Source organism: Alosa sapidissima, chromosome 19 (assembly GCF_018492685.1).
Source record: "Alosa sapidissima isolate fAloSap1 chromosome 19, fAloSap1.pri, whole genome shotgun sequence".
Lineage (NCBI taxonomy): Eukaryota > Metazoa > Chordata > Actinopteri > Clupeiformes > Clupeidae > Alosa > Alosa sapidissima.
In genome coordinates, this window is record NC_055975.1 from 30,364,403 (window position 1) to 30,384,546 (window position 20,144).

Consider the following 20,144-nt stretch of genomic DNA (forward strand, 5'->3'; position numbering starts at 1 on the left):
TGTGCAAACAGATTCCTTCAAATGCGCCGCTGACTATGAAAATACCGATGAGTGGATAACGAAAACACTCCCAATGTGGACTGGACATCCATAAGCTTTTCGCCAGTAACCATGCGTTGTGACTGTCGTGGCCCATAGCGCATAACGTGTGTCTTCTGCATAGTGTGTTTAGCAAACACACATTCATGTGTCCATGAGATCAACTTGACCACGAGTTACATGTTAAACTGAGTCTATGTGGAACAATTAAAACATACTGTATACATTTAAACAGCATCTTTGTATAAACAATACAAAATATTGTATACATTTTAACAGCATCTTTATGCACAAAATAAGGCATACATTCAAACAATCTCTTTGTGGAAAAATTAACACATACTGTACATTTAAAGGCCCCCAAAGAGTTTCCAAAATCATTTTGATGGAACATAAACTGGAAGAGCTCTTCTGCGGCACTCTTAGCAGGTCACATTCCTGCTAATATAGACTAAGCAAGTTGGTCAACTTTTTATAATTTGTTTAAGTAATAAACAAAACGTGTTAATAAACTGAACAAAATGAATGGTTCTATGTCATTGTTGTAATGTATGAAATACATTTATCTTAATTTATCAATTAGTTTCCTCAAAATTCACCAGAAGCCACCATTAATTCATTTTCCCTTCCAGCGAGGCAGACCCCCAGAGGCAGACCCCCAGAGGCAGACCCTCAGAGGCAGACCCCCAGAGGCATACCCCCAGAGGCATACCCCCAGAGGCATACCCCCAGAGGCAGACCCCCAGACCCCCCTGCCACTTGGAGGGTCCAAAATGATTTTCCTTCATAGGGCCCAAAATTTGGAGCAGCGCCCCTGAGTCAGACCTGAGTCCATACGCGACTTCAATGTGTAAGGGAGTCCGACACAGTCCAAACATGTCTTCAACTGAGTAGGACACATCCACTATGGGCTGAGTAGAGTAGGACACATCCACTATGGGCTGAGTAGGAGAGTAGGACACATCCACTATGGGCTGAGTAGGAGAGTAGGACACATCCACTATGGGCTGAGTAGGAGAGTAGGACACATCCACTATGGGCTGAGTAGAGTAGGACACATCCACTATGGGCTGAGTAGAGTAGGACACATCCACTATGGGCTGAGGATGGAATGCACCAGCTCTCACTGCAGTTCACACTTACTTGGGCAGCACTTGGAGCCCCCAGTAGGTGATTTCTGAGTTGAATTCATCAGACGTCTTCGCTCCTCCTCCTCTTTAGCCACTCCCTCTTCTCCATCAGACCCCTCCCCCTCATCTTTGGTCCCTCCCTTTTCCCCAGCTGACCCCTGCTCCTGCTCCCGCCTGCCGTCCTCCAGGTGTGTGTGTGTGCTGGTGGCGTGCTCCTCCTCCTCCTCCTCCTCCTCCTCCTCCTCCAGGTGTGTGTGTGTGAAGGTCCCCAGTGCGCAGCTTTGCAGCTGAACTCTGCGGTTGCAGCTCCGCCCCCAGTCCTCTGGGTCTGCGCACACAGCTTTAGCACATCTCCTCCTGACAACACACACACACACACACACACACACAGCTTTAGCACATCTCCTCCTGACAACACACACACACACACACACACACACAGCTTTAGCACATCTCCTCCTGACAACACACACACACACACACACAGCTTTAGCACATCTCCTCCTGACAACACACACACATACACACACAGCTTTAGCACATCTCCTCCTGACAACACACACACACACACAGCTTTAGCACATCTCCTCCTGACAACACACACACACACAGCTTTAGCACATCTCCTCCTGACAACACACACACACACACACACACAGCTTTAGCACATCTCCTCCTGACAACACACACACACACACACACACAGTACTTACATATGTTTAATCATTTACAAATGTACAAATCTCAGAGAGAACATTTTTGTGCGTATGCAAGCTTTGTACATGAGGCCCCAGGTCTACAACACTCACCCTGTTAGTGTGAGGTGTATTGTGAGGTAGCCTACTCACCCTGTAACTGTGAGGTGTATTGTGAGGTAGCCTACTCACCCTGTTAGTGTGAGGTGTAGTGTGAGGTGTATTGTGAGGTAGCCTACTCACCCTGTTAGTGTGAGGTGTATTGTGAGGTAGCCTACTCACCCTGTAAGTGTGAGGGTGATGTGAGATGTATTGTGAGGTAGCCTACTCACCCTGTAAGTGTGAGGGTGAGGTGCGGATGACTCTGAGTTTCCCTCAGTGTGAGGTGTATTGTGAGGTAGCCTACTCACCCTGTAAGTGTGAGGGTGAGTTGCGGATGACTCTGAGTGTGAGGTAGCCTACTCACCCTGTGAGTGTGAGGGTGAGGTGCGGATGACTCTGAGTGAGGTAGCCTACTCACCCTGTGAGTGTGAGGTGCAGATGACTCTGAGGGCCAGATGTACGTACATTTGCGAACGTAGCGTTATCAGCGCCATGGACACACCGCAGATTGCGAGCGCTGTCAGACCCAAGTTTTCGTCGTATTTATCAATCGTTCAATCCTTAGTGTAAACTGCACCTTTCTCTGCCCTTCTCCGCCCATAAACGCAATTTACGAATGTCCACAACTGAATGGCAGCGCCTACAAGCGCAGTTGAATGAAGTTAACTGATGACAACATTAAAAAGAATCAAACGTTTAGCGATCATGAAATAATACCATACATGATAAGATGTCAACAAGCAGGGAGATAATGAAGATCAGTAGTTCTACTCAAACTACTTGTGCACGTAGGCTATGGGAGATTGGTCAAATCTAGCAAGTAGGAAAGTTTAAGTGAATGACGTGAAAGTGAAAGTGAAAGTAAGACATGCGAAAGGCCAACGAAAGTTAAGGTTGCTTTTGGTACAAATACTTTCACCACAAAAACTGGTGTTCTAAATAGCGATTTTGTTGTTTTTGAAAGGTTCTCTTATTGACGCATTGAACTGCAATGTGGATTAACACCTGATTTTACAAGGCGGAAGTATTTAGGCGCAGAATAGACGTGCGCTTTCAGGAGCAGTCTTTGTACATACTGCGGAATACATAACTAGGCGCTCTTTACTCTTCCCCTCCCATCTTTTTACGCTAAACTCCCACTTTCCCCTGGATCCTCCCATGAATGCATATGCATGACATGACAATCGCAATCTGCCACTTTCAGCTCCCGCGACAGGCAGTTTGCGCTTTTACATCATTGCGGCCTGTTTGTACATACCTCGCAATGATTTTACACGCACATTGCGAAACAAATACGCCTGAAGTGGGCGCAAAAGCATTAGTACATCTGGCCCTGTGTGAGGTAGCCTACTCACCCTGTGAGTGTGAGGGTGAGGTGTATTGTAAGGTACCCTACTGACCCTGTGACTGTGAGTGTGAGGTGCGGATGACTACTTACCCTCTAACTGTGAGTGTGAGGGTGAGTTGCGGATGACTACTTACCTTGTAACTGTGAGTGTGAGGGTGAGTTGCGGATGACTACTTACCCTGTAACTGTGAGTGTGAGGGTGAGTTGCGGATGACTACTTACCCTGTAACTGTGAGGGTGAGGGTGAGTTGCGGATGACTACTTACCCTGTAACTGTGAGGGTGAGTTGCGGATGACTACTTACCCTGTAACTGTGAGGGTGAGGGTGAGTTGCGGATGACTACTTACCCTGTAACTGTGAGGGTGAGGGTGAGTTGCGGATGACTACTTACCCTGTAACTGTGAGGGTGAGGGTGAGTTGCGGATGACTACTTACCCTGTAACTGTGAGGGTGAGTTGCGGACTCTGAGTTTCCCTCAGTGCGAGTACTCCGTCCTGCAGGCACCGCACCCCTTCCTCCAGCAGCAGTCTCTCCCCACCCTCTCCAGCATCCACCCTTAGAGGAAAACAATCACCAGTGAGTCTCAGCAGCACAATGAGCTGATCCTGGACCCATATGAGCTGATCCCGGACCCCTAGGACATGATGAGCTGATTCTGGACCCCTATGAGCTGATCCTGGACCCCTATGAGCTGATCCTGGACCCCGAGCAGCATGAAGGTAAAAGGTGAGTGTCTCCTTACATGATGGCTAGTGTGCGGTAGTATTGTATGAGAGCAGCGTGTGTGCGGTAGTATTGTATGAGAGCAGCGTGTGTGCGGTAGTATTGATGAGAGCAGTGTGTGCGGTAGTATTGTATGAGAGCAGTGTGTGTGGTAGTATTGTATGAGAGCAGCGTGTGTGCGGTAGTATTGATGAGAGCAGCGTGTGTGTGGTAGTATTGGTGAGAGCAGAGTGTGTGTGGTAGTATTGTATGAGAGCAGTGTGTGTGGTAGTATTGTATGAGAGCAGTGTGTGTGGTAGTATTGATGAGAGCAGTGTGTGTGGTAGTATTGTATGAGAGCAGTGTGTGTGGTAGTATTGATGAGAGCAGTGTGTGTGGTAGTATTGTATGAGAGCAGCGTGTGTGTGGTAGTATTGATGAGAGCAGCGTGTGTGTGTGGTAGTATTGTATGAGAGCAGCGTGTGTGTGGTAGTATTGTATGAGAGCAGCGTGTGTGTGGGAGAGCAGAGTGTGTTCTTACGTGATGATGGTCAGCGTGGGGCAGTTCTTTATGAGAGAGCAGAGTGTCGCTGCCCAGTTCTCAGTCAGGCAGCTGAGGATGAGTTTGATCTTCTGAAGGCCAGGGACGGACGACACCTGCTCCACAAACTCAGGTGTTCTGCCAGGTAACAAACACACACATCCATCCGGTCAGAGTGTATCCACAAGTGTGTGTGTGTGTGTGTGTGTGTGTGTGTGTGTGTGTGTGTGTGTGTGTGTGTGTGTGTGAGTGAGAGAGAGGTGTGGCACACATACCCGGCGTCTAGCTCTCTGAGTGTGTGTATGTTGTGGAAGTGGAAGCTGGCGATCTGGGAGTGTGACATGGCGAGGGCGACGTCTGTGATCTGCGCTTCTCTGAGCGGATTCAGCTGCTTCCTGTACTCCACCATCAGCCTGGAACAAACAGAAGCAAAGCCTTTAAAGGGGACTTCTACACACACACACACACACACACACACCACCAGCCTGGAATAAACAGAGGAGCAAAGCCTTTAAAGGGGATTTCCGGTGATGTTTCATAGATATCAATTTCTGGAGGTCACTGAGCACTGAGCACTGAGCACTGAGCACCGAGCACTGAGCACTGAGCACTGAGCACCGAGCACTGTTGATAGGAAAAAAAACTAAACCAATCGGCTTTACCCACCTAGCTCGAGTTGCTGCAGCCAGGCAGCTACAGCGCTACACTCTGGGGGCATGTTCATGATCTACAGTGCTACACTCTGGGGGCATGTTCATGAGCTACAGCACTGCACTCTGGGGGCATGTTCATGAGCAGCTACAGTGCTACTATACACTCTGGGGGCATGTTCATGAGCAGCTACAGTGCTACACTCTGGGGGCATGTTTGTGAGACCCAATGTTCATGTGATGTTGTGAGTCATCATTGTCAATAGGGATCCTGGCTGTCATTTAATATGCCATCCAGAATAATACACCATCCAGAATGATATACCTTCCAGAATAATATCCGTCCAGAATAATAAACATCCAGAATAATACACATCCAGATTAATAAACATCCAGATTAATACACATCCAGAATAATACACATCCAGATTAATACACATCCAGAATAATACAAATCCAGATTAATACACATCCAGAATAATACATGTATAGATTAATAAACATCCAGAATAATACACATCCAGAATAATACACATCCAGAATAATACACATCCATGCCTAAACACATTGTCAGATACCGTTCAGCGGCTGGACTCAAAGCAAGGCTCTCACTGGAGCAGCATCTCAGATACGCTCTCTTTCTCCTCCCTACACACTTCTCTGTGGATGGGACCTTTCTCCTCTAGAGGACTACGAGGAATTAAAACACTGAGCAGAAACTCACACAACGTTGCTGTCCTCCGTCTCCACACTAAGAAAAGAGCAGATGTCGTCTCCACGGGCTTCAAGGTCGGACTCGGCCACTCGGAGACTGTAGCATGAGCAAGAGAGGTGGCATGAGGGTCAGGAGGAGAAGGCCCCCCGTCAGGGCTGTAAACTCAGTTGGAGGATTAAAGGGATATTCCACCATTTGGGGAATTACACTCATTTTCCACCTCTACTTGAGTTAAACAATTTATTCATTGATTAATCACCCACTATGTGGATACTGTTTTTAGAATTGATTTAGATTAATTGTTATTTAATATAATTTGTATTTTAGTATATTCTTTATCTTCTACTGTCCTTATTGCTTAGTTGTATTTTTTATATTATATACTTTTAATTACTTTTTTCTGCTGTTAGTGTGTGTGTGATGTCTGTATGCTACTGAGACCTTGAATTTCCCCTTGGGGATCAATAAAGTATCTATCTATCTATCTAACAATTGATTTTTACCTTTCTCCTGTTCATCTAGCCGTTCTCTGGCGATGCCAGTTTTAGCTCCAGCCTAGCATAGATCATTAAATCTGATTAGACCATTAGCTTCTCGCCTGCTAGCATCACGTTTAAAAGTTTAAAAGGTAATTTTCCTATTTGAAACTTGTCTTTTCTCAAGTTAGAAAGTGTAATAAGACCAACGGAAAATGAAATGTGGTTTTCTAGGCTGATTTGACATGGAATTATACTCTCATTCCAGCGTAATAATCAAGGAACACCATGGGCGCAGCAGCACGATATCATGCAGCACCTGAAAATAGTCCCTGTAGGCTAACTTCCAGCAACAAGGTTGAGCTGCAGCAGACGAATTGGTTAGTGACTGGCTTATTACACCTGAATGAGACTATAGTTCCAAAAGTGGTATCTCCAGACTCAGAGAACGGTTGGATGAACTGGAGAAAGGTAAAAATCATTATTGTTTAACTCGAGGGAGGTGGAAAATTAATATAATTCCCCAAATGGTGGAATATCCCTTTAAAGGTTTAAAACAGTCTTCAACATCCACGTCAGGGCTAAGTTACATACTGCAAGCTCAGTTTGAAATTGAAACTGGTGTTCAGTTTAAAATGGTCTTGAAAACCGTTCATATCCATGATAAGCGCTCCTCCATTGATGAGTTGCCTTCTATGTACTATGGCGCCACACATGGCATAAAGTGGGATTGCAACAGCGACAGCCCTGCGCTAGCTCTTAATGACCAAGCTTCAACATTATTATTTAATGTTAACTACAACTAAAACAACTGCACATAGTGCTCTTAAAGACCAAGCTTCAACATTATTATTTAATGTTAACTACAACTAAAACAACTACACATAGTGCTCTTAAAGGCCAAGCTTCAACATTATTATTTAATGTTAACTACAACTAAAACAACTACACATAGTGCTCTTAAAGGCCGAGCTTCAACATTATTATTTAATGTTTACTACAACTAAAACAACTACACATACTGTAGTGCTCTTAAAGACCGAGCTTCAACATTATTATTTAATGTTTACTACAACTAAAACAACTACACATACTGTAGTGCTCTTAAAGACCGAGCTTCAACATTATTATTTAATGTTTACTACAACTAAAACAACTACACATAGTGCTCTTAATGACCAAGCTTCAACATTATTATTTAATGTTAACTACTGTACAACTAAAACAACTACACATAGTGCTCTTAATGACCAAGCTTCAACATTATTATTTAATGTTTACTACAACTAAAACAACTACACATAGTGCTTTTAATGACCAAGCTTCAACATTATTATTTAATGTTTACTACAACTAAAACAACTACACATAGTGCTTTTAATGACCAAGCTTCAACATTATTATTTAATGTTAACTACTGTACAACTAAAACAACTACACATAGTGCTCTTAATGACCAAGCTTCAACATTATTATTTAATGTTAACTACTGTACAACTAAAACAACTACACATAGTGCTCTTAATGACCAAGCTTCAACATTATTATTTAATGTTTACTACAACTAAAACAACTACACATAGTGCTTTTAATGACCAAGCTTCAACATTATTATTTAATGTTTACTACAACTAAAACAACTACACATAGTGCTTTTAATGACCAAGCTTCAACATTATTATTTAATGTTAACTACTGTACAACTAAAACAACTACACATAGTGCTCTTAATGACCAAGCTTCAACATTATTATTTAATGTTTACTACAACTAAAACAACTACACATAGTGCTCTTAATGACCAAGCTTCAACATTATTATTTAATGTTTACTACAACTAAAACAACTACACATAGTGCTTTTAATGACCAAGCTTCAACATTATTATTTAATGTTTACTACAACTAAAACAACTACACATAGTGCTCTTAAAGACCAAGCTTCAACATTATTATTTAATGTTTACTACAACTAAAACAACTACACATAGTGCTCTTAAAGACCAAGCTTCAACATTATTATTTAATGTTTACTACAACTAAAACAACTACACATAGTGCTCTTAAAGACCAAGCTTCAACATTATTATTTAATGTTTACTACAACTAAAACAACTACACATAGTGCTCTTAATGACCAAGCTTCAACATTATTATTTAATGTTTACTACAACTAAAACAACTACACATAGTGCTCTTAAAGACCAAGCTTCAACATTACCCTTTTTACTCATTACTAATAATGAAACGCACGCATTTCAAGACAGAACAAAAAAAACACCGCATGCATCAGATTAGTGAACTTGGCCAAAAGCTCCACCTGAGGCAGCAGAGAGGAGAGCCGTGAAAGCAGCCGCTTCCGTTAACAGATGCTTTGGTTTGGCCGGCAGGAAGCACCACACAGCCGAGAGTTTGGCCAGCAGGGGGAGCCAGACAGCAGAGGAGAAGAGACGGCCAGCAGGGGGAGCCAGACAGCAGAGGAGAAGAGACGGCCAGAGGAGGTTGGCAGCAGAGCGGTAGAGCTTGACAGGAGAGAATATGATGTCATTTGACTGACAGCGTCAGAGTGGTATGATGTCATTTGACTGACAGCGTCAGAATGGTATGATGCCATTTGACTGACAGCGTCAGAATGGTATGATGCCATTTGACTGACAGCGTCAGAGTGGTATGATGTCATTTGACTGACAGCGTCAGAGTGGTATGATGCCATTTGACTGACAGCGTCAGAGTGGTATGATGTCATTTAGACTGATAGATTCAGAGTGGTATGATGCCATTTGACTGACAGCGTCAGAGTGGTATGATGTCATTTAGACTGATAGATTCAGAGTGGTATGATGCCATTTAGACTGATAGATTCAGAAGAATTTTATTAGAGGATGTCAGCAAGCACAGCACATAGTACCCAAGCACACAGATTCATTGTTTAAGTTCAGTCTTTTCTGGTGAGAGGACAGTGTGTGTTTTAGAGGTGAGAAGAGAGTGTGTGTTTTACCTGCAGCACTCTAGAGGTGAGAGGAGAGTGTGTGTTTTAGAGCTGAGAGGAGAGTGTGTGTTTTAAAGGTGAGAGGAGAGTGTGTGTTTTAAAGGTGAGAGGAGAGTGTGTGTTTTAGAGCTGAGAGGAGAGTGTGTGTTTTGAGGAGAGTGCGTGTTTTACCTGCAGTACTCTAGAGGTGAGAGGAGAGTGTGTGTTTTAAAGGTGAGAGGAGAGTGTGTGTTTTAGAGCTGAGAGGAGAGTGTGTGTTTTAAAGGTGAGAGGAGAGTGTGTGTTTTAGAGCTGAGAGGAGAGTGTGTGTTTTGAGGAGAGTGTGTGTTACCTGCAGCACTCTAGAGGAGAGAGGAGAGTGTGTGTTTTGAGGAGAGTGTGTGTTACCTGCAGCACTCTAGAGGAGAGAGGAGAGTGTGTATCTCACCTTCTGTACTCGAGAGGAGAGTGTGTATCTCACCTGCTGTACTCTAGAGGTGAGGGGAGGGTGTGTGTGTTACCTGCAGTACTCTAGAGGTGAGAGGAGAGTGTGTGTTTTGAGGAGAGTGTGTGTTACCTGCAGTACTCTAGAGGTGAGAGGAGAGTGTGTGTTTTGAGGAGAGTGTGTGTTTTGAGGAGTGTGTGTTTTACCTGCAGTACTCTAGAGGAGAGAGGAGAGTGTGTATCTCACCTGCAGTATTCTAGAGGTGAGGGGAGGGTGTGTGTGTTACCTGCAGTACTCTAGACATGAGGGGAGAGGGGTCTGGACTAAAGAGACAAGGGCGGTGGCCCACTGGTCAGTCAGGCAGGTCACCTGCAGCATCAGCCTCTGCAGCCCTCTCACAGCATGCAGGAAAGACAGATCAACACTACACACACACACACACACATTACACAGACGCACACACACACACACACACACACACACACACACACACACACACACACATACACACATGCACACACACACACATTACACAGATGCACACGCACACACACAGACACACACATTACATAAACATTATCAGACGTAAAAGGTGTCTTACAGAAGTAACACTAACCTGTCATCAAACATGTAAGGTATCTTAGAGAATTTAGCAAATCTGTTGGTGAAACCTACCCTTCTGGCAGTCCACTGATAGAGCTGAGGTTCAGGAACACAGTGGTCCATTCAGATTCCTCCGAGGGGGTTGCCATGACGAGTGTGACATCAGAGAGCAGGTCTCCAGTAAGGTGCTTTACATTTAACCTAGAGGGCACAGAGCACCAAATTTTCTCTCCAACAGCAACTACAAATGCACTAACATGCCTTTAACCCAACCAGCTGGGCTTGTGGAGTCTTTACACGCTGTTACAGACAAATGCACTAACATGCCTTTAACCCAACCAGCTGGGCTGTTACAGAATTATCATGACACCATGAGGCATAAAAAAAGAAAAGGTTTGGTTCCTTTTTTTTCCCCCAGTGGCAGCAAGGGATAGGTAGGAAATCAGTCCCTCCAGGATTTCGCGAGGATTTTTTGAGATTGTTGCGACCTAAAATGCCTGATGACAAATGCTAAAATGACAACTTTTCTAAAAAATTGCGATGGAAGTTGCGGTGTTTTTAGCTGTTTCTTGCGGAGAAATTGCGGGAGGAAGTGAAAATTGCAAAAATAGTTGCGATTTTTTTTTTTTAAAATTGAGGGCAATTAAGGTTAGTAGGACCAAAATCACACTGATCATCTTGATGCTTATTAAAAAGGGTAAGTAAAGGTAAATAGTAAGGGTTACAGAAAATCAAAGTAGGCCTACTCTATTTGTGTAAATACTTTGACTGGGGTAATTCACAAAGCAGTATAACCAGGGTTCCCACTCTAAGTGAAATTTAAAATTCCATGACTTTTCCCTGACAAAAAAACAAAATTTCCATGACCTACTTTATAATGAAGGGTACAAGATTTCAGAGCGTTCAATAATTTTTTTTACTGTTTTTAGAGCGATATACACCAATTCTGAATTTAAAATTCCCTGATATTCCATGACTTTGCCCCCAAAATGATAAAATTCCCTGACTTTCCATGTCTGGAATAGACTTTCCCAAATTCCATGATATTCCAGAAATTCCATGACCCGTGGGAACCGTGTATAACCTTTCATAGAACTGTCCAAAAAAGACAGTCCCCTAAAGAGATGGCATCATGTCATATGTTCGAATACATTCATATATTTTGTAATTCATATGAAGTTCATATCTTTTTAATAATTCATAGTCTGTGGCCTGCATAATTACTAATAGCCAAGTAAGTATCTAGTAATTTCATATTGATTTAAACTATTTGACTACACTTCTCTTTAAAGGAACACGCCACCCAATGTCAGTAGTAATATATGTTCTTACCTTAACTTTCACGAGTTGAGTCATACCTCTCCCGTGTCAGTACGTGCACTCAAACGCTCTGGTGCGCGGCGCGAATGTGTTAGCATGTTGCTATGCTAGCGGGCTCAGACGTAGCCAGACGTAGAAGTAATCAAAAACATCCACGTTTTCCCGACTTAAATACAGTTGCACGAGTAGTTGATAAAAATGTCTACGGTCACACAATATGAAACGTGGCGATTTTCCAAGCGAATAAACAGGAGAACTACAATGTGTGGCGCAATAGCACTTGGGAGTACTTCATATTTTTGATTACTTCTACGGCTGGCTATCTCTGAGCCCGCTAGCATAGCAACATGCTAACACATTCGCACCGCGCACCAGAGCGTTTGAGTGCACGTACTGACACGGGAGAGGTATGACTCAACTCGTGAAAGTTAAGGTAAGAACATATATTACTACTGACATTGGGTGGCGTGTTCCTTTAATGCCATTACATTAGCCTAATTACAGTTCGCCTTTTATTTGTGGATTTATTTAATGTAGCCTAGACTATTTAGTGTTATTTCTTCCCCAAGCTCATAAAATAAATTTGGGTCGCACATAAATTGACAGGGTTGGTCGGAAACCCAAGAATTTTTTTTTAATGCCTGACCCAACCAGTTGGGCTTATGGAATCTTTACTCTCTCTCTTTCTCTCTCTCTCTCTCTCTCACCCACACACACAAACACACACACAGACAGACAGAAAGACACACACACACACACACACACACACACACACACACAGACAGACAGACACACACACACATATTGAGGAGTATCTCACTGGAGAGTGTCACTGGTCCTTCTCAGAGACAGGTCTGAACAGAGACTCCCACCCTGCTCCCCAGCATCCTCAGCCTGCTTACACCTGTGGGGAAAGGGCACCTTCAGAGTCACATAAACACACACACACACACGCACACACATACGCACACACATATATACGCAAACACACACACACACACACGCACACACATACGCACACACATATATACGCAAACACACACACACACACACATACAGTGTTGGGAACGTTACTTTAAAAAAGTAATTAGTTATAGTTACTCACTACTTGTTCCAAAAAGTAACTGAGTTAGTAACTGAATTACTCTATGATAAGAGTAACTCGTTACCAGGGAAAGTAACTATTTGCGTTACTGTTACAAAAACAAAAGTTGCTATAAAGAATTTTGATTTTTTTGAGCAGTTTTGAGCAGCCAGTTGAAATGAGTAGAACAGACAGGTGTTTGTAGGCTACACAACTTTCGATATTTATTAGATAGATAGATAGATAGATAGATAGATGATTAATTGATCGACAAGGGGAAATTCAAAGATGCACATCCACAGACCTACAGTTGACTTCAGCCTGTCATAGGTTTTTGGCAGAAAGATCTAGCTTTTGCTGCTTGGAGGACTTTGCTCCGAGTCCTTCTTTGCTAGTGGATGGCGAGCTATCATCTGTGGTGGAGGTATCTGTGTTTTTTGGCCACTAGCTTTAGATGCGTGTGTGAGATGCTTCATTAAATTACAGTTGCTTACAACAGATGTCGACAAAGTCTTTGCTTCGACATAATGTACACATTACATGCACGTTCTTGCCTTTGACCACAATGGATTTGTAGTAGTGCTTATATCTCCACCTTGAAAATGCCAACTTTTCATCGTCAGATTGCTCCTGACCTCTGCTGTTTCGTCGAATCTCTTTTAGCTGTTGCGTGTGTTGCGTGTGCTGGCAAGTGTGTAAAAACACTGGCTCTGATTGGCTATCATGAAACATGACTCTGCCTTAGCCAATTATAATCGCCTACGTCGTTATTAACCCACCTCCTCACTAGCTGTGAGCCAGGGTTGCGTTCGGATTACACAGTTTATTCAATCAATGCATAGTAACGCACCGCATTTAACGTCCAGTTACGTTAACGGCGTTGTAACAACGGGAAAAATAATTAGTTAGATTACCCCGTTACTGAAAAAATAACGTCGTTACCTAACGCCGTTCTTTTAAACGGCGTTATTCCAAACACTGCACATATATACGCACACACACACACACACACACACACACATATATACGCAAACACACACACACACACACACGCACACTCAAAACACACATACACACATAAACACACACACACACACACACACACACACACACACACACACACACACACACACACGCACACTCAAAACACACATAAACACACACACACACACACACACACACACACACACGCACACACACGCACACACACGCACACACACACACACACACTCAAAACACACATAAACACACACACACACACACACACACACACACACACGCACACACCAGGGCTCTTAGGAGCACAGATAAAAATGTGGGCGCAGTCAGTTCTGTACTTAACTTACACATAATCTAACATTACACTGCAGCTAACAGTTAAACATGCCAGTGCACCAATTGCGAATATTAAGAATGACTGACAACATTTAGGCCACAGGAAACAGGATTTTAAAGATCAGTGCCTACTTTATTTTCAGTCTGTTCTATTTTCCTACATTTTGTTAATGTAATATAATATAATACATTGCCATATTTGCATTTAGCCTGTATATCAAGTATCCTGCCAAATGTAGGCTAATTTATTTATTTGTGAATCCATCTGTAGCTAATCCAAATATGCCCATGGTGACCTATCTGACTGCATACTGCCTAATACTACTGCTAAAACAGTCCATTTTCTCTTCCACAAAACAAAACATAGGCTAATCAAGGATATATTTTTTTATCCTTTTATTTTTTATTTGAAATATCTGCATTGATGGGGGCAGTTGGCAAACGTTAGACCTACTTTTGTTTTGCACTTCAGCTTGTATTCGGTGTAAACAAACAAGCATGCGTGGAAGCCTGGAGTTGTCAGTAGCGTTCTACCTTTGAATAAAATGGGAGTATTACGGGAGGCTACTTTTGTGCCTGTTCGCTACAGCTATATTTTGCATATTGCAGCCAATACGTCAACTGGGCTAAAAGGCATGTTAGGTTACCTTTCCTTCTCTCACTGCATTCTCAGAATCTCATCCTGTTCCTCCTATATCCGATGAATTCGGTGGATAGAAGAACTAATTTCTTCAATCTTTGCATCTTGGCTGGCTAGTCTAACTTTACACTTTTTCTGCGCGCTCTTGGATTTGATAGAAGCGACTACTAGCGAGTCACAACGCGAAACTGCTAATGTTGATGGGAGGTGTAGTTTTTATACTGCATTCGCGACGTGATTCTATGGTTTGCACAGTAATGTTTCTCGATGTTGCGGTGTATTTTGTAGACAAACATTGACATAGTTAGAAGTCATTTGCACCAGTGCGCCTAAATATTTTTTTGCACTCGCACGCCATCATTTTTGATTGTGAAATGGAGTGAAATGGGCGCACTGTAGAGCCCTGTACACACATAAACACACACACACACACACACACACACACCTTCCACTGTGTAGAGTGGGGCAGGCCTGGAAGAAGAGGAGGATCTTAGCAGCCACTTCCACAGTCATGCAGCTGAGCTTCAGATCCACCATGTTTACATCAGGAATATGGAGCAGAGAGCTCTGCAGAGTATCCACCAGCTCAGAAACACCTACAGAACTACACACAAACACACACACACACACGCGCACACACACACACACACACACACATACACCCCATGTTTACTAGCCTGACGAGCCAGACCCACATTAAAATGTAGGGTCTGGGCACTCACCGTTCGCAGTGCTCAGTCCGAGGGGCGGGATAATCAGCTGTCTTTCAAATTCCCTCTACACGCAATAGGACAGCGGCAGCGCTATGAGTCCCATGCGTTTCCCACCAGCGGAGCTAGTTGGCTAGTTCAAACGTTTGCCAACTTAATAAAAGCTTAACTCGTATCACACTGTTCGCCAACAGCAACATCCATCGTATTTGTTTTCAAGTAGCAGGGAATTCAAGCCAAACCGTTGCAACTCTGCCATCAATCATTATGTTAAGCCCACCTAACGACTCTATACACGATTTCATTGGCCTGATTAAGTTTCGATTTCTGGAGCTCACAAGCCAACGGAGAGTTGCTAGACTAGTCCTGGCAGCAAATGTAATTTGCTGCCGCTAGGGGGCGCGTCTAGATTTCTAGGCTACATGTTTACGTCAGGAAGTTCAGAAACACCTACAGGACCACACACACACACGCATACACACACAGAGTGTGAATAGTCTCTATCAGGTGTGTCCAGGTGTTATACTAACCTGTCTCCTAGCGTGTGAATAACCCCTAGCGTGTGAATAGTCTCTATCAGGTGTTACACTAACCTGTCTCCTAGCGTGTGAATAGTCTCTATCAAGTGTGTCCAGGTGTTGCTGAAGCGCTCAGATGAGGTTAACTGGCTGATGAAGATCTCAGACACATATGAAGCGGCATGGCCAAGCTTCTCCCCATGCCGTCTGAAACACACACACACACACACACATTAATTCAGAACATGAGAATATATAAGTTCAACAGCGCTGTATAAATAAAAGTGACTTGACTTTGGAAAGGTTCTATGCTGATGATCTTAGAGTGTGTTTGCTTTGGAAAAGATCTATGCTGATGATCTTACAGTGTGAGTGTGTGTTTGCTTTGGAGAGGATCTATGCCGATGATCTTACAGTGTGAGTGTGTGTGTGTCAGAGAGTCTCTATGCTGATGATCTTACGGTGTTAGAGTGTGTGTGAGAGTGTGTTTGCTTTGGAGAGTCAATGCTGATGATCTTATAGTGAGAGTGTGTGTGTGTGTGAGAGTGTGTTTGCTTTGGAGAGTCTATGCTGATGATCTTATAGTGAGAGTGTGTGTGTGAGAGTGTGTTTGCTTTGGAGAGTGTATGCTGATGATCTTATAGTGAGAGTGTGTGTGTGAGAGTGTGTTTGCTTTGGAGAGTGTATGCTGATGATCTTATAGTGAGAGTGTGTGTGTGAGTGAGTTTGCTTTGGAGAGTCTATGCTGATGATCTTACAGTGTGAGTGTGTGTGTGTGAGTGTGTTTGCTTTGGAGAGGATCTATGCTGATGATGTTATAGTGAGAGTGTGTGTGAGAGTGTGTGTGCATCAGAGAGTCTCTATGCTGATGATCTTATATTGAGAGTGTGTTTACGTCGGAAAGGTTCTATGCTGATCATGGGTGTCAGAGTCATTATATGAGGGTGGGACAGGACCTGGACAGGACCCCCCCCCCCCCGGTTCACTTTTTAATAGTATTAGTTTGGAACCCCCCCCCCGCACATATGAGCACAAGTAGCATTTATTTGTGTATGCCTTAGAGAGGTTTTGTGCCGATGAACTTTACGTACAGTGTGAGTGTGAGTGTGTGTGTGTGTGTGTGAGTGTGTGTATGCCTTAGAGAGGTTTTGTGCCGATGAACTTACAGTGTGAGTGTGTGTGTGAGTGTGTGTATGCCTTAGAGAGGTTCTGTGCCGATGAACTTACAGTGTGAGTGTGTGTGTGCCTTTGGGAGGGTCAGTGCTGTGCATCTTTCTCTCCAGGGTGATGTCCAGGCCAGCAGGTTTCCCCTCAGGTGGTGTGTCAGTCCAGCTGCCACTATCAAATACACACACACACACACACACACACGTCAAATACTATATTTGTATACTTATTTAGAGCCAAGGCAACCAGACGCTCCTTGCGTTGCCCTATTGAAAATCAAAACGATTCCAGCTGGCGTAGCTTCCTACCACACGTCCTCTCCACTCTCGTCCTCCGTGATGCTGACCGGTGCGATGGCGTTCTCGTAGGGAACCCTCAGCTTGAGGTGCAGGGTGTCCACTCTCCTCTGGGCCGTGAGGGCAGTGAGGACCTGCAGAACGCTCCCCCGGGACAGGCTGCTGTTTTTCAGGCTGCAAATCAAATACAAAACATCTTTTCACTCGCCAAGCTGAATCTGGGTGTTAAGGATCATGGAGGGGTATTAAGGATCATAGGGGGGTGTTAAGGATCATGAAGGGGTATTAAGGATGAGGGGTGGGGTTGTTAAGGATCATTAAGGGTCCTACTGCAGGGATCATGGAGGGGTATTAAGGATCATAGGGGGGTATTAAGGATGGGGGGGGGTTGTTAAGGATCATTAAGGGTCTTACTGCAGGTCTGTTATGATCTTGTCCTGTCCCAGTGCTCTGGTCAGATCATCGACATCCTCATCTCCCAGGTTCTCCACCACCAACCTGCAACACACCAGCAACACTCAGTCTCGTGTGTTCAAATCAGCTTTCGTATTGTATGGTAGTATCCATAACAACAGTCACACTCACCCTAGCTCGGCGCTTTTGGCCAGAGCCTCGACGAGGACCTTGAGCTTCTCGGCGGTGAGGTTGCAGTGCGTGAGCGTCAGCCGCTCCATGGTGCTGCAGTGGCGAACGCAGAAGGCCAGCATGCTGCAGTCCGTCCTCTTCAGGGGCACCCCGTCCAGGTTGATCTTGTTCCAGATACCCATGGCCGTCCGCACGAAGTCCTCCTCGTGAATCTCGTACAGGCACTGTAGGATGAACAGCTGGACGTTGTGGGTTCTGGGGAGCCCTTCCTCATCCTTGATCAGCTGGTGAATCCAATCTTCCAGCAGCAGGCGGATTTCAGGAGCAACGTGGAGCTCGTGGGTTGCCGTGACTTCCTGGTTTGAAAAACCGAAGAGGAACTGGATGACGGGCAGCAGGTGGCTCATGTGCAACTTCTGGTCAGTGGCGTTGAGACCCTGCTGGACCCTTTGGAGGATATCCTTCACTTTCTCCCGCGCAACGTCCACGCCGCTGAGCAGATAGAAGAGGGCAGCGAAGAACTCCTGGAAGCTGAGGTGCATGAAGCTGTACTTGGTCACAACGTTGAGCTTCCTCAGGAAGAACTTGCAGAGGAAAGGGACGAGGTGGTGGTTGGACACCAGCTGCTTCACGTCACGCTCGTCAAACAGAACTTGCTGCTTGAGGATTCCGTCCTCTGCGAGCTGACCCAGGTTCCTCAAAAGGCTGCTCCACTCGTTCTCCTCGAGATCCGCCCCGTGATGCTTCATCTGCGTGAAAACGAAGTGCGCAAATATGGACGTGCTGGTGTCCAGGCCTCTGATCATGTCCATCTCGTTCTTGAACACGTCTTTGAAGACGTTGCACACAATCCAGCAGGTGACCGGAATGAAACACGCTGTGAGGAGAGTCTCGTTGTTCTTCACATGCCTCAGAGCCTTCTTCCAAACCGCTGGATTTTCCTCCCTCGCAAAGAAGGCCCGGAAGTAGGTCTCCACACCTCTGTCGGAGAACCCGAGGATCTCGGTGAAGCGCTGAGGCTCTTTCAGCATGTCACTAAGAGCCTTTAGTGCAGTGGACCTGGTGGTGACCAGCAGGGAGGACCTGCGCAGCATCTTACCCCTCAAGAGTGCTGCCAAAACAACCTTAACGCTCGCCAGAGTTTGAGGGTCAGATGGCAGTGAGGATTTGAAGCCAGCCTCCTCTGGTGCCAACCTGAGCTCATCGAAGCCATCTATGAGGAAGAGCACCTTGTGTGGTGCTTCCTGCAGCACCTTCAAGACTGTGGGTCTATCGATCTCATCATGCTGCAGCAGGAGGTCGACTAGACAGAGGTGTTCCTTCATGTTGTTCAGCTCCTTCCCCTTCAGGTGGAACACCAGATCAAAGCTGTCCTGGTACATTCTGCCAGACGCCCAGTCGTAGATGATCTTCTGTGCGGTGAAGGACTTGCCGTATCCCGAATGTCCCTGGAGGATGACGGCTCTGGGGGCCTCCCCCCCCTTGCTGCTGGGGCTGAAGAGCTGGTCCACGCTGGTGCAGAGGTACTCCTTGCTGGCCCGGGTGAAGACTCTGTGGAGAAGCTCCCTCCCTCGCACGCGGATCTCCTCCTCCCGCTCCCTCTGCTCGCGGTGCTTCTGCACGATTACCAGGTCCGTGTAGCGCTCCGTCAGGACCACGTAATCCGCCCCCGGACGCGAGTTGTACTCCTGCACCGTGCCGAACTTATCGCGGACGTGAGCCTTATACTGGGACACTGAAGTTTCATCTGCACACACAAACAGTTTCTTGCAGTTAGATGCTACAACAACACAATCTGTGCTTCGTAAAAGACTATTGTGGTTGGTCCACAAAATTGTTATTCTTTCACACCAAAAAGTACATATTGACTCAATTCTGTACTTAGGCTGCACTGCCAACTACAAATTATTACAGGGGCATTTATACCCATGCGCAGAGGACCCACAACAATATAAAATGCCAGTGAGACCTGTGACATGGAAAACAATGTAAAAGTGAACTTTGAGCTTTTCCATGTGAAATGTTGTTATTGAACTCCAAGTGTGTCTTGAATAATGAATGATGGTGACACTGTG

At 44.8% G+C, this 20,144-nt stretch overlaps 1 protein-coding gene across 3 annotated transcripts in view; it reads right to left on the reverse strand.

Annotated features, from left to right (window-relative positions):
* Positions 1 to 305: 305 nt before the first annotated feature.
* Positions 306 to 20,144, reverse strand: part of LOC121693301 — a 28,200-nt gene continuing 8,361 nt past the window's right edge. For 2 of the 3 annotated variants that reach the window (XM_042072630.1, XM_042072628.1), the window contains exons 5-19: positions 18,070 to 19,816; positions 17,899 to 17,982; positions 17,497 to 17,658; positions 17,249 to 17,359; positions 16,097 to 16,228; positions 15,239 to 15,397; positions 12,555 to 12,638; positions 10,487 to 10,615; positions 10,098 to 10,235; positions 5,933 to 6,019; positions 4,834 to 4,971; positions 4,559 to 4,696; positions 3,759 to 3,870; positions 3,707 to 3,720; positions 306 to 1,526 (exon numbers count right to left, since the gene is read on the reverse strand). In XM_042072630.1, the coding sequence (XP_041928564.1) occupies positions 1,163 to 1,526; positions 3,707 to 3,720; positions 3,759 to 3,870; positions 4,559 to 4,696; positions 4,834 to 4,971; positions 5,933 to 6,019; positions 10,098 to 10,235; positions 10,487 to 10,615; positions 12,555 to 12,638; positions 15,239 to 15,397; positions 16,097 to 16,228; positions 17,249 to 17,359; positions 17,497 to 17,658; positions 17,899 to 17,982; positions 18,070 to 19,816 (3,599 nt within the window). In that variant the 3' untranslated portion in view covers positions 306 to 1,162. Of the gene's footprint in view, positions 1,527 to 3,706; positions 3,721 to 3,750; positions 3,871 to 4,558; positions 4,697 to 4,833; positions 4,972 to 5,932; positions 6,020 to 10,097; positions 10,236 to 10,486; positions 10,616 to 12,554; positions 12,639 to 15,238; positions 15,398 to 16,096; positions 16,229 to 17,248; positions 17,360 to 17,496; positions 17,659 to 17,898; positions 17,983 to 18,069; positions 19,817 to 20,144 lie in introns of all 3 variants that reach the window. The other variant, XM_042072629.1, reaches the window with a different exon arrangement.